Source organism: Cryphonectria parasitica (genome assembly GCF_011745365.1).
Source record: "Cryphonectria parasitica EP155 unplaced genomic scaffold M406scaffold_2, whole genome shotgun sequence".
Lineage (NCBI taxonomy): Eukaryota > Fungi > Ascomycota > Sordariomycetes > Diaporthales > Cryphonectriaceae > Cryphonectria > Cryphonectria parasitica.
In genome coordinates, this window is record NW_024468910.1 from 5,063,185 (window position 1) to 5,076,537 (window position 13,353).

General features: G+C 54.1%; 6 protein-coding genes across 6 annotated transcripts; 4 read left to right on the top strand and 2 right to left on the bottom strand.

The window, feature by feature from the left end:
- Nucleotides 1–183: 183 nt before the first annotated feature.
- On the top strand, nucleotides 184–1,375 carry M406DRAFT_337523 (uncharacterized protein; the record flags this gene model as incomplete). Its single annotated transcript, XM_040921265.1, has 3 exons — nucleotides 184–376; nucleotides 475–525; nucleotides 651–1,375. 3 exons carry the CDS (start codon nucleotides 184–186, stop codon nucleotides 1,373–1,375), a joined length of 969 nt encoding a protein of 322 aa, XP_040780239.1.
- Nucleotides 1,376–1,727: 352 nt separating this feature from the next.
- M406DRAFT_52399 (uncharacterized protein) lies at nucleotides 1,728–2,757 on the bottom strand (the record flags this gene model as incomplete). Its single annotated transcript, XM_040924474.1, has 4 exons — nucleotides 1,728–1,845; nucleotides 1,959–2,046; nucleotides 2,353–2,536; nucleotides 2,668–2,757. 4 exons carry the CDS (start codon nucleotides 2,755–2,757, stop codon nucleotides 1,728–1,730), a joined length of 480 nt encoding a protein of 159 aa, XP_040780240.1.
- An 838-nt stretch (nucleotides 2,758–3,595) lies between these two features.
- M406DRAFT_321241 (uncharacterized protein) lies at nucleotides 3,596–4,987 on the bottom strand. The gene is made up of 4 exons (XM_040919484.1): nucleotides 4,913–4,987; nucleotides 4,570–4,672; nucleotides 4,213–4,424; nucleotides 3,596–4,132 (listed from the first exon to the last, which is right to left on the bottom strand). Exons 2-4 carry the CDS (start codon nucleotides 4,620–4,622, stop codon nucleotides 3,705–3,707), a joined length of 693 nt encoding a protein of 230 aa, XP_040780241.1. The 5' UTR covers nucleotides 4,623–4,672; nucleotides 4,913–4,987; the 3' UTR covers nucleotides 3,596–3,704.
- Nucleotides 4,988–6,988: 2,001 nt separating this feature from the next.
- M406DRAFT_321243 (uncharacterized protein) lies at nucleotides 6,989–8,268 on the top strand. The gene is made up of 2 exons (XM_040919485.1): nucleotides 6,989–7,225; nucleotides 7,353–8,268. The coding sequence occupies exons 1-2, from the start codon at nucleotides 7,169–7,171 to the stop codon at nucleotides 7,896–7,898; spliced, it is 603 nt and encodes a 200-aa protein (XP_040780242.1). The 5' UTR covers nucleotides 6,989–7,168; the 3' UTR covers nucleotides 7,899–8,268.
- Nucleotides 8,269–8,837: 569 nt separating this feature from the next.
- Nucleotides 8,838–9,423, top strand: M406DRAFT_251040 (PWI domain-containing protein; the record flags this gene model as incomplete). The annotated part of the gene is made up of 3 exons (XM_040916740.1): nucleotides 8,838–8,941; nucleotides 9,049–9,139; nucleotides 9,256–9,423. Coding segments are annotated over 3 exons (363 nt in total), but the record flags the coding sequence as incomplete, so codon positions are not given.
- A 2,421-nt stretch (nucleotides 9,424–11,844) lies between these two features.
- M406DRAFT_85828 (uncharacterized protein) lies at nucleotides 11,845–12,952 on the top strand (the record flags this gene model as incomplete). Its single annotated transcript, XM_040926069.1, has 2 exons — nucleotides 11,845–11,943; nucleotides 12,065–12,952. Coding segments are annotated over 2 exons (543 nt in total), but the record flags the coding sequence as incomplete, so codon positions are not given.
- Between the last annotated feature and the right edge of the window lie 401 nt (nucleotides 12,953–13,353).

Below are 13,353 nucleotides of genomic sequence, written 5' to 3' on the forward strand. Positions count from 1 at the left end.
TCGTCTCCACAGCAGCTAGACGACGAGCTTGACGAGGGCGCATATTGGGACCTGCCAAGCATGGCACCTCTCAATGCAGCCTCTGCTGTCAGTATTATATGATATCTATCTGATGAGTGTCCAGCCTGGCTACACATGTGACATGCTTGGGCCAGGCCACAGGAACCGAAAAGAAAACAAGTCATGAGCAGTATACTAACAAGATCCCAGGCCGCAGTGGCACGTCTACGCGCCTTCAGACCGCCGCCGTTCCCCTTGTGGGACAGGCTCCCTCTCAGCCGGAGGGCGGCCGTACTCATTCTGCTTTACGCCGATAGGCGGGGGAACTTGCGGGTGGTCCTCACCATGCGTGCCGCTACCTTGAGGAGCTTCTCTGGTTCGTGATTGTCTATTCTCCCCCCTTTGGGCGCTGTGGCTGTCATTGTGAGAGAGGCGAGAAAAGCTGACGATGCTTATGTCTCTCGTATAAACTAGGTCACGCGGCATTCCCAGGAGGCAAAGCAGATACTCTAGAAGAGACACCATGTACGCCCTCCCTCCCTTCTTTTGCCCTCTGTGTTTTCAATCCAGCACACGGGAGAAATTGTATGAGACTATGTATGCCACAATGGCTAACCTTGCCCTCACTGTTCTCGCTCCCAAAACATTAGACCAGATAGCCAGACGTGAAGCCTGGGAAGAAATAGGGCTTCCCGTAGACGACACCAAGATCCCCGCCCCTTTTCGCATAGAACACCTCTGCTGCCTCCCCCACAGCCTTGCCAAAACCGAGCTGGCTGTCCGCCCGTGCGTTGCCCTCCTGCACTCGGACGACCAGCCTGCTGGCGCCGGCGGTGCAGCACAGCCCTCCCCCACCGTCGACGAGAGCCTGATGCCGCGTCTTGACCCCAAGGAAGTCGCGGCTGTCTTCTCGGGCCCATTGCACAACTTCCTCCTGGCGGAGGACGAGGTTCTGCCAGGGGATAGGGAGAGGGGGGTTCAAATCCCCCCTGGAAAGTGGTACGAGGGAAAGTGGATCGAGTTTAAGGACGTGCCCTGGCGGGCGCACTACTTCTATGTCCCTGTCACCCACCAGCGCGTGACGAAGCCCAAGGAGCGCGAGGACGGCCTGGCTGCGCTGGCGGAGAGCGTGGAGGAGCAGGAGGAGGAGGCTGCGCGGTATATGGTGTGGGGGATGACAGGGCGCATGCTGGTCGACACAGCGAGGATCGCGTATGGGGAGGAGCCTGAGTTTGAGCATAACAAGCATTACGGCGACGAGGCACTGCTGGAGGCGTTGGCCGGCGCGGGTAAACTGTATGAAAAGAAGCGCAGGCCCGAGGGGGAGATGGCTCCAGAGGAGGTAAAGAAGGCTAAAGACGGCAGTAGGATGTGATATTTCTTGTTTCCTATTGCCAAAGAGGACGGCGGTGTGTGTGCGAATAGACGTTGCCCCTGAATAAATTCTGCTAGATGGCTGATTATGTTTGGGATATCGGTTACTCTTTGACATAGATGCATAGATGCTGTATTGAAATGTCCAATCATTTCGAGACCAGAGGCAGCGAAGAGAGAAAACACTGCCCATAGGCCGACAAAAAAAACAGCAAGCCCCCAACAACAATAACAACAGACCTGCTGAATGCTGAAAACCTCGTCATACGCTTGATGACTGACGCTCTTGTACCGAAGAAGAGAAGAGAGGAGTGAGAAACTGCTTGGTATCAAGGCTTCCCTATCCTCTTACCCTAATGGCACTGCGTCTCTCTTGTGACCGAAGTCTGGTCCCCAAAGGTCAAATAGCCAAAGAATGCCCCCAGCGTCACGGCCACCATCACCCAGCCGTTATAAGTCATGAATACCAACCTACAAATTTACACACGCACACCTCTTCGTCAGCATCTTGTCTCCCCTTTCTTTCTTCTTCTTTCTTCTTCCCCCCCCCCCCCCCGGCATAGTCAGAGGGGCGAAATACTCACATCAGCATGAACGCATAAAAAGTCTGTAACGCATACAGAACCGCCTTGACCACGCGCACCCGCTGGTTAACCTGCGCCTTGTTCTGCCCTGTCGCCCACGCCAGCGGCGTCGTCTCAGTAATCGTGTCGCCTCGGGTTTCTCGGTAAGCTTCTTTTGCAGAGAGCAACAGAACGCAACGTGATGCAGCAAAGAGGAAGGAGGTTGGAGAAGGGTGGGGGGGAGGGGTTGGAACGCGGAACGGGGGGAGGTGCGCGCAACTCCCCTCCTCTGAGATCATGTAATTGTTCTCGAGCAGAAGAGAATGTGTGCTTTGTGGGGGTGGAATAAGGGTGTGTTCGGTTGTGTGTGTGTGTGTGTGTGTGTGTGATCAGGTTACGAGCGAGAGAAACTCACTCGGAACAGATTCCATCCTCTTGTTCATAGCAATCTCGTACCGCCTCGTGCCGGCGCGCAGGGCCTCGTAGCCCATCCCGATCAGGACGACGGCGAGGAGGGAGAAGATGAGGCCCACGGTGGACCGGATGTGCCAGGACTCGAAGACGATGCAGAGGTTGGTCGTATCCCAAGTGAAGTGCATCTGTGGAAACGGGAGGACGAAGTTGTCCCCATTGTCAGCATCGGTCTTCTTATCGTTTCCACGCCACAGAAATGACCTCTAGTAGAGGAAATAAGGAGGGGGAGAGAGAGAAGAGGGCGCTTCTTCCTTACATCCATACGACACATGGCGGGCATGTCGTGGCCGCCGTGGCCGGGCATGTCCATATCGCCGTGGTCCATCATGTGGTGTGCGTGATCCATGGTGTCGCTGTCGTTGTCGGTAGCAAGGAGATGCCAAGTTTAACCAATGCTTTGTCATAAACTTAACAGGACGGGACGGGACGGACGGAAAAGGAATGTAAACAACTGAGAAGAGGAAATGATTGAGAATGACAACAAAGAAGAACGAAACGCTTCACGTTTTGGGAGTGCTATGAAGGGAGGGCAGGGCAGCAGCGCCGACACGCATCGACATCAGCCGGTAAGTGGTGTCGGCGTCGGTGGAGACCCTTCCAGGCACGCTGGCCCGTAATTTGCTCAAACCTGCGCGAGGCTATGGCGGGCGGGTGTGGTATGTCGCAGGTGTACTGGCGTGGCTGCTGACGTTGCACTACAAGTAATGTACAGTACCTATGCGAGCTATAGTAGCACTTCCCACAGTGGGCTTACACCCCTACCGAAGTGCTAAGTCAGCACCGTGTTCAGGGGTCCATTTAAAGAGGATGATGCAGTAAGTAGGGTAGCCTTGGCGTCCGTGCGGGATGCGGATTTACGGGATAACACTTCGCAGGCCAGGGCCATGTGGGAGCAGGTCCGTTCACGACAACAATAATCATGATGCGGAATAATGCTGGCCCTGAGAGGACTTTCTCACTGCCAAGAAGAAGAAAAAGTTCCCTCCTAAAATGAGCTGTGCTGCGTTCACGATAAGGGGCCACACAGTACTTACAGTCATGACACGTGGTCAACCGACATATAGCGGCTCAAAGAGCGTGAATTGCTTAAACGAGCTTGATGAGATTGTATGGTCATAGATGTCATCAATGGTAAGAATGAAGCCTTACTCGAGGTACGGGCAGTTGAGGGAAAGGGGGTAATTCATCCGAAAAATGGTATCTGTATAAAAAGTCTATGCGTAGTGATTCCCAAAATACACATACAGAAAACACAATCTAGCCACATCCTGTCTCTGTGACTTGGTGCTACTTTTATGTCTCAGCAAACACGTAGGCTGACTTGCTCTCCGCCACCGGCACCTCCATCGCCGCCTCCTCCAGCTCCTTGCCGTCCACCCTAATACCAGCAGTCATCACCTCGCCCGGCAGCACGGGGCCGACGCCCTTGGGGGTGCCAGTAATGACAATGTCGCCCTCCTCGAGCGTCATGACCTTGGAGATGTCGCTCAGCACACGGGGGATCTGGAACAGGAACAGGTTGGTCGAGTCCTCCTGGCGCGTCTCGCCGTTCACCTTGAGCCAGATCTCAATGTTGTGCGGGTCTGGGATCTTGGACTTGGGGATCACCTTGCTGACGGGCAGGAAGGTGTCGAATCCCTTGGAGATGTCCCAGGGGAGACCCTTCTTCTTGGCCTCCTCCTGAATGTTGCGCGCAGTCATGTCAATTGACAGCGCATAGCCTGGTTGGTGTCTGTGGTCAGTACATGCAATATAGCTACTCATGCTGTGAAAATCATGATATTTGATGGGCAAGACTCACTGTCAATGGCATCGAATGCGGCCTTCTCGTCCGAAGCATCAAGGTCTGTGACCTTCTTGCCAATTATGAGAGCCAGCTCGATCTCATAGTGCAGGTTTACGCCCTTGGGCGCGATGACAGGGCCCTCACCGGGCTGGAGAAGTGTGGTGGGAGGCTTGAGGAAGAAAAAAGGCTGCTTTGGCCTCACGTTGTTAAGTTCCTTCACATGGTCCCTGTTGCAGAGAGAAGAAAGACTTATCAGTATTATTCGTGAGGGTGTGTGTTTGTGAACGCCATCATCGACAAGACAGACAACTCCTCATCCTGCTGAGCTATTTTTCTTGAAGAAGGGGCCTGGGAACAAGCTCTTGCACTCACGCGTAGTTGCGGCCAATGCAGACAATCTTGCTGGGTCTCTTAACAGTAGCCATGGTGGACAATGCTCTTCGAAATGCGTTCATCTTCAAGACTTCGAGAAAAGCTATCGCAAAGTCAGCGCCTTCGAGTTGAGTGTTTTATATACATAGCACTTGTTGCTGCTTCGGCGCTTGGTCGGCAAACCCGGCTGAGGGGGTTCGGTGGTTTCGTAAACCCGCTGCTGGGCCTTTCGTCGCACGCCTGCGCCCAGCTCGGCGCGCAGAAGAGAGCTCCGGGGGCGTACGGCGAGGGGTCGTCCACATCCCACGCTACCATGCTAGAAAGTGTGCTTTAAGCAACCTACCTAAATTTTGGTGGTTGAATATTGAGCCGGGGGGCTTCTAAGGAATTGGTGGTGGATGTTTTTCCTGTTCGAGTGTGGGTATGTATGTGTATGGTGACAAAAGTCGAGGCCGTCAGAGAATGAGTAGGATTACGTTCAAAACCCCCAGCTCGGGGCCCCAAATTATCTCTCGCGGCATACAGTGGGCCTCCCCGCCCGCCGGCCTCGCAAGCCTCTCGGCATGCTCTTATGGGCCCTTGAGACGCATCAGCTACTATGGTAGACGATCATGCCCTGACGCGCCGTCGTGGTCGGATTTCAAATGTAGCGACGCTGTCTTGATGTCGTTGCTTTTTATATGCAATCGCGCCCGCTGTGATATTATCGCGACCCACAGGACTGCCAGCCCCCATCACCGACAGCCTGTGTGTTTCTGGTTGCCTGCCTTCAGTCGAGGAAGACTATCATGTGATGGCTTGAGGGACCGCAGAAGACCAACTTTTGACGAGGCACCCTTCGTGGACGCGGCCTTACTCTCCTCGCAGGTTTGTGCTGGTTTTTGACCACGCCGAGATCCTCTGGACTTCACACATTGCTGGCAGCTCAACTACTCATCTTACCCCTGGTTATGTTTCTTGCATGGAACATATGAGCACCTTCTTCTGTGTCTGTCGCTCGCCTCACGGATGATTGCTCCCCTTCGAAAGCCTCATACAACCGGCAGGAGATCTCGTTGCCCTCTTTACATCAGAGGGGGCGAGGGAGTGGACGAGCGGGTCTGCTGTTCCCTTTGACCTCGAAAGCATGGTACGAATTGTGGAACGTGGCAATGCACTGGTCACACACAGACACACCTGATGTGGTTATGCGAACGCAGTCGGAGGACAGAGGGCGAGATGCTGGCATCATTCTCGAACATAGGCAACTGGTGGCACCCTGAAGTCAATGGCCAGGCATCGACATTGCTCTTTGGTGTATTTCAATCTGAGGGGGTCCGCGTCGCAGCGAGCAAAAGAGACAGCGTGACTCAGCAGCAGCACGCGATGTGGGCGAGCACGAGCGAACCATTGTGGAGGGCTCCGGAGTCGCTCCTTGGGCGGCAATGAACCCCCTGAGACCTAGCTTCGTCATCGCAACGTCTCGAGGACGCAGTTTTCGCCCCCAGAAAACGCACCAACAAACGCCTCTGGGACTTGGAAGCCAGCATAAGAGAAGACACGTCGATCTGAGTAACGACGTGGGAAGAAGAGTTCAGATGGGCAGTGGGTCCTTGCTGCGGCTAGGAATGTTCCCGTTGGGGCAATTAAGTATGTTCCAGTGTGGGAAGACCATCAACTGGGCAGCCTAGGCCTGGAAGAAAACCTCCGTTCAGGTATGCATGGGAAAGAGGGAGGTGCTTGCGGCCTGCCACTGCCTGCCCCTTCCTCCAGCCACTCCCGGATTCCTGGGATTCATCTCAACAATGAGCTGACGGGTGCAGATACAAATGGCTCCTTTTATCCATTGTCAGGGGGGTGTCTTCATGCAGCCTGATTGCAGCTTCCAGAACCTGAAAACTCTATTCATGCTCTTATGCCATAGAATCTATGCAAGGCAGGATGATTTGCCCAGAGTGATCGGTCGATTTCTCATTGGAACGACTCTTTTCGGCAGCATAGCCCTGCCAGGCTGCCAAGAGTTGTCACCATGTAACCACCCTGGCAAACCTGGTGCTCCATGTACCATAGTACTGCGTGGTACAATTATTACTATGGTAATATGATGTAGTGTGTATGTCTGTGTGAGGCAGAAAGCGTTTGCAGAATGGTCCCCTGCCGCCCGTCTGCCACTGAAATCTGGGGAAAAGAGCATTCCTGCTTTCCCCGCGGCGCTAATAAAATTTCCCCACAGAGAACCCTCGCACCCTGAAGGATGTTGCCTCCCTTGTCGCTCATTCCTAAAGAGAAATTCCTCCTCTAAGCAGCAGCAGCATCAGCATCAGCAGCAGCAACTGTCTTTCCCGACGGAAGCCTGATACCACACCATACCTCTTGCTACTACCCTTCTTCTTTCCGACGACTCCTCGGTGAACAGTCACTCTCTCATCACACCACCCACCATCACTCGTTGACCACTGCTCAAAATCTCCCCACCTCGAAAGCTACATCATCCATCACTTCTGTGGAGTTTTTATTGAATACCCGAGCACCCCTCGGTGGTGCCCAACTCTTCTGCCATCGTATCCCAAGATCCCTCCTCAAACGCCCATATTGTGGTCGCACTAGGCATACGTCGAAGATGGAGTCATTACAGCTGGCACAAATGCTGGCTGACATATCGGACCTCAGCGCAGCAGTATGTACATCACACCCCTTCCCTCAGAGCTAGTTGGACAGGATGAGGGCATTTCTTAGGCCTGCTTGTCAACCATCTGCCCTCAGAGAGCTGACAGTCGACCGCCACCATCACCACCACAACACAGGACCAGAAAGCTGCCAAAGGGCTACTCAACGCGAACAAGACCCTCCCCACACACCCTCAACAACCACAGCAGGCCCATCTCCAACCCCCTGCACCCACACAGACACCCACACCCGGCTCTGGCGCGCACCGGCCACCTGCGTCAGCCTCCGGGAACCGCTTCGACAAGTTTGGTCGCAAGATCCTCACGCCTCCTCCTATGTCGCGCTCCAACTCGACCGGTCCACCGTCACAAGTCCCGTCCATGCCGGGCACACCACGTGAAGGCGATGATGACGTACACCAAGCCAGCACGCTGATGACGCTGTACGAGATCCGCAACAGGCTCAAGCAGCAAGACAGTACCGGGCTGAAAAAAGCGCGCGAGCAGATCGACGCGCTGATTGCCAAGAACAAGCAACAAGAACAGCAGCAGCAGCATCAACAGCAACAACAACAGGGGGGCGGCCAGGCTGACAAGCAGAAGACGGAACGACCGCGTCCGATCTCGAGGACATACACATATCCCAGGGGCGAGCCGACCTCAAGTACGAGCGAGACGAAATAGCTCCATGAAATGAGACGCGACGCTAGGGGACATGTTGGGTTTCCAGTCACGGTGCACTGGTGACACTATTGCAAGAGATGGATAATGGAGATGCGGCGTTACTGGGTCACGAAAAGTTCTCCTTACATAAAAAGAGAAGAAAACTGCGCGAACACGACGGGATATGAAGACAAAGCCAGAGGAGCTTTTGGGATGGTTATGAATGGGTTCATGGAATAATTACGACTTGTACAATTCTCGTTGTCTCGGGCTACCACAGCTGGTGTGGATTGTAAGATAGAAGATGGTATGAACAGCCATAGGCTCATGATAGCAGCAGTGCATATTCTCCCACAAACGGATTAATCTACACGTTACCTTTTGCCTTGTCAGGCGCACAAGCATGTGCCGACTGCGATTGGTGAGAAGAAGAAGGGGTCCAAGGCACGGCTTGCATGCAGGTATTTTAGCGAGCAAACGGCGAAAGTATTGAATAACCCCTTATCAGACTCTTTTTTGATGATGCTAGACATTTTCTCTCCTTTTTACCCCTCTTCTCCTTTTCTCCTTGTTTTCATATCAGTGGGCACGGATTTGTCCCCTCTTTGACATCTGAACGCTGCAATAGTGGCAACCAGCAGTACACGTCCACCGCCTAACAGTGAGTGAAGTCATTGTGCTGGCAAGGATGCCTAGGCGGTCCGGCTCCGGCGGGGGCCCAATGGAATTTGACGGCTGGCTGGTCCCAATTGATTTATTGATCCATAGAAATCCACCTAACCGTAGCAGATGCACCACCGCCTGGAAGGCCCCGGCGCGTTTAAATTTCAAGCTCCGACGTCACAAGGAGCCTCTTCCCTATTTCTAACCCACCCCCATTTTCCCCCTTCAGGGCACTTTCTTCTGATTGTCGACAACAAATCAGCCTGCCAGCCTGCACCGCCTAGAACGTCGCCCAAGATGGCGACCGGTGTGGATGCCAAGCTCCTCAAGAGCACCAGATTCCCTCCCGAGTTCAGCCAGAAGGTCGACATGACCAAGGTCAACCTGCAGGTCATGAAGAAGTGGGTGTTGCTTGTTCTCCTCCACCCCACCCTCTCGACGCGTTTTTTCTTGTTTGCCTCTTCTCCCCCCATTCTTTCCCCAGCTGACGCGCAACTCGTGTCTCTAGATGGATTGCAGGTAAGATCTCGGAGATCTTGGGCAGTGAGGATGATGTCGTCATCGAGCTGTGCTTCAATCTGATCGAGGGATCTCGCTTCGTGAGTCAATCTGTCTTGTTCCCCCTTCACCGGCCATATTGAGACTGGCCTTTCGGCTTGTGGCACCTGGCTAACGTTCTGTGTGTGTGTGTGTGTGCGCGCGCCATCCCCCACAGCCCGACATCAAGTCACTCCAGATCCAGCTGACTGGATTCCTCGACAAAGACACGGCCCCCTTCTGCAAGGAGCTGTGGAACCTCTGCCTGAGCGCCCAGACGAGCCCGCAGGGCGTCCCCAAGGAGCTGCTAGAGGCCAAGAAGATGGAGCTCATACAGGAGAAGATTGAGGCCGACAAGGCAGCCGAAGAGGCGCGCAAAAGACGAGAGGAGGCCGAGCAGCGCCGGGCCCGAGGGGGGCGCCTAGACAGCTACCGCGGCGGCCGTGGCGACCGGGGCGATACATATGGCGGTCGTGGCCATGGCTTTGATCGAGGAGGTCGCAGCACGTCCCGCTCACCACCGCCCAGCCGACGTGGCCGCGACTCCTACCGAGGTGCCACCCGAGGGCGAGACTTATACATGCCTGGTGGTGACAGGCACGCTCCTCGACGCGATGACAATAGACGACGAAGATCGCCAAGCCGGTCGTCTTCGGTGGGGTCACCCCGGTCCCGCTCACGGTCCCGCTCACGTTCTCGCTCGCGTTCGTCAAGCCCTGGAGGTGGAGGTGGTGGTCGTCGACGCCGATCTCGCCACGGCACCCGCAAGAGATCTCGGTCTCCTTTCCCTCGAGAGAACAATTACCGCCCCGCCCGCCGGCGGTCGCCGTCCACCGATCGAGACTCTCCTGCTCCTAAGCGCCGCCGTTACTCTTCGTCACGGAGCCGGTCAGTCGACAGGCGGCGGCGTGCCCGATCACGATCGTTATCACGCTCCGTGTCACGTTCGCGGAGCCCCCCGCCACGGAGGAGACGTTCCAGCAGGAGCCGCAGCCGAGATGCAGGTCGAAGTCGGGGCAGACGTGGACTAAGTCGTAGCAGATCACCATCCGAACCACCGCGTGACTCCCGGCGCCTGTCACGTTACCGAAGCAGAAGCTCAAGCCGTGGGGGCGGAGGAGGAAGACGAGGCAACAAGCACTCGCAAAGACATAATACATCCTCCATCTCATCTCAAGACCGTTCACGAGGCAATACGGCTGATGTTTCCGATTCCGAAGGCAGAAGAACCACCAGACCCAGATCTAAGTCGCCCGCCGGACGTACCGAGCCTGGGCCGACCGCAAATGATGCCTCATCGAAGGTACGCTAGTCTCCTTGACTGGGACACACTTTTAAGAGCTGGGAAGGGGAAAAAGAAAAAGAAAAGAAGTCATTTTATTCTTCTAAGCTGTCATGCGAAGAGACCAACCTACTAACTAGGCCTTGTTTTTGTGTACACCCCAGCCCTTATATGGGACTTCTGTGCAGCAGAAGGCGAATGAGCTGCGAGAGAAAGAGCTCCGGGAGAGGCTCATCAAGATGAGGAGGTCGTCCAGGTCCGGCCCAGGCAATCATGTCTGAGGGCTGATGTCTTGTTGCTGATTGACCGACTATCTGTGCAGGCCATCTCTTGCTTTGGTCTCTCGCTCCTCGAGAACCAGTCCTGGATACGAGTATGTTCTCTACAGTTCTCGCCAGGTCACTTGGTGTGCCTGTATAATTCATGAGGTTTTTACATTATAACGCAATGCAGCAAGCAGCCTTTGACCTTATCTTCTGGGTATGATAGAATGAAAGAAAATCCAAAATAAATAAGCATACTTGCTATACTCTAAGTTTCCAGCCTAAATTTTCGATTTCCTTTCTCGTCTTGTAAAGGATGGCTAATGTCATGAAGAAATGCAGGATGCCTTCAACCCTACAGATAGAGTGAGATCTTTCATCACACTGAATTGGCCTTTGCCTCATTTACATTGTCCAATTGTGGACAACTTACGTAAAAATGTTGATGTTGTATGGTTGAGACTATTTTCTCCAGTAGTTTGCAACTCATAGTTCTGTCCAGATCCTCTTCTAGCAATCATCACAACTTTTATAATTTTATCCCAAAAGAGAGACTCCTATGTGAGTGCACGTATTTGGATACCACCATAATGCAGTTAATGCAGATTATACAATGCTCTTCGTGCACGTGCCACCCCAATAACATTTACCCCCCTGTCAGTAACCATACCCCACTACCACTAGCGAAGGGCCCCTCCAGTCCCAGATGCCGGCCTAGAAGATCATCACCTACAGTCTCGGCCCAGACTGGCTGGTCACGCCAACACTAACACCAACACCAACACCAAACTGTTGCACCCTGATCCTTCTTCTTTCTCTGCCTCCTCCACCAACGCGCCACAACCCTCCGCCGCGATCTTCTCTCTGCGTCACAATCGACCTTCTATCCACGACAAGCCGGCTCTTCCAGGGCCTTCCAGGGGAGCGCAAGGTCGCCGTCACGTTCAGCGTTCCTCCTAGCGAGCTTGCAGAATCCATCACAAACGGCACTTTGTCTTTGTCGCAACGTCGTAGTTGTACTCTTCTTCGTAACCCGTTCCCAAGACCACCCGCACTATCGGCTCAAAGCTGCTGGGAAGAAGAACACTGCAGGCTTGGAAAGCGTCGCCCTGTTGGTCGCTTCCGACTCATCCCCGTATAGCAATACCGAATTACGCCCAAGAACACTGGCGCCGAGATGAGTGAGAACGCGGGTTCCAATAACAAGCAGCCTGCTACTGGTGGCGGCGCAAATGGGGACGGGGGTGTGCCGTTTTACGAATCGCAGCGCAAGCACCTCAAGGAGCTGCTAGAGAAGCGACGCAAGCTTGCTGAGAAGCTAGTGAGTAGTTGCTCTTGTTGTTTGTTGCTATTGGGTACTGCTCAGTTTTTACTGTCCTAGCTACCTACCAGCTTGGCTCTCTACCATCTCAGCTGTCCACTAACCCAACGTGCCCCATTAGCAACGCGACGAGGAGGCCATCGAGCAGAAGGAGAGCGAGTATCTCGAGACCACCCCCTTTGGCAACATCCTGACCGGCTTCGACAACTATACCAAAGGCACCACGCAGGCCGCGGCCGCCCAGCGGCGCAAGACGGGCACGGTCGACCAGCACCGCGTCTTCTCGCGCTCCAGCATCTCATACAATCCCAACGCCGCCGCGCCCGACTCCTCGGCCACCACGCCCGGCTCCAGCCACGCTCCGACTCCGGTTAGCAGCACGTTTAGCGGCAGCGGCACCAATCACGCCACCCCTACGAGCGCCAGTGCTGGAGCTGGCCGTGCCCTCCCTGTCGGTCGCGATCGTAAGAAGAAGAACGTCGTCAGCGTGGACACTGGTGACAGCGAGAGTGACGCGAAGGATGTCAAGAAGGTGCGCACCAACTTTGGTGCTTCGCGGAAGTAAGCGTAGAGTCTTGTCACGCGACTAGGCCAGACCGCTGTCACTACTTCTCCCCTTCTCTTTTCTTCTGCTTTATTGTGTGTTATTTCCTCAACGGGACATTTTGAACTATTTTCAGCACGGCGTTGGGGGGCCGGATGCAAAGGTTATAACAGGGAAAATCTTATTGTGTGTTGCCTCAAGGGCATAGGAAGCTGTCTCTTGATGCTGGGTGGGAACTTTGGGAAACCGGGAGGAATTTTGATCATAATTTTTTTTTTTTTTTTTGGGTGGTCTGATGAGAGTCCGTCCATACACGATCTTTGTCTTTTGTCGATCCCAACATCGAGAGAAGCACCATCCTGTATTGTTGTATAGAGAGTGGGGGATGGGAGATTCTTTCCCACCTACTCAGTTACGTCTAGTATCTGCAGCAAGGGCTGGAAAATCACCTTCTCTTTTTTTTTGTGTTGTCATATTACCCCACCATTCACATCGTGAACTGGCAGTACGATGCATGGTACATCGATCGATCACTTGTACAGGGGACCAAGGGGAGGAGACGTATGTTAAGATCGACAGTGCGTGATTGTACAATGTGCAAGGCTGCCCTGGCGGTGAGCAGAAAGAAGAGATGGAGACCTCATGCTAAAGGTAAGACTTATCTCGGTCCGTAGAAACAAGGTTGCCTCGTGGGACTGGCGCTAACAGAGGAGAGAATCCCCTCATTCTCTTAGGGGGGTGGGTGTGACAGACGATAGGTAAAGAGGAAGAGAATGTGAAAGTAGACAAAGGTGAGGCGAGACAGACGAGAGGCCAAGGAGGACGAGCAGGAGAGAAAAAGGCCATCAGGGTACTTACGATAGTAG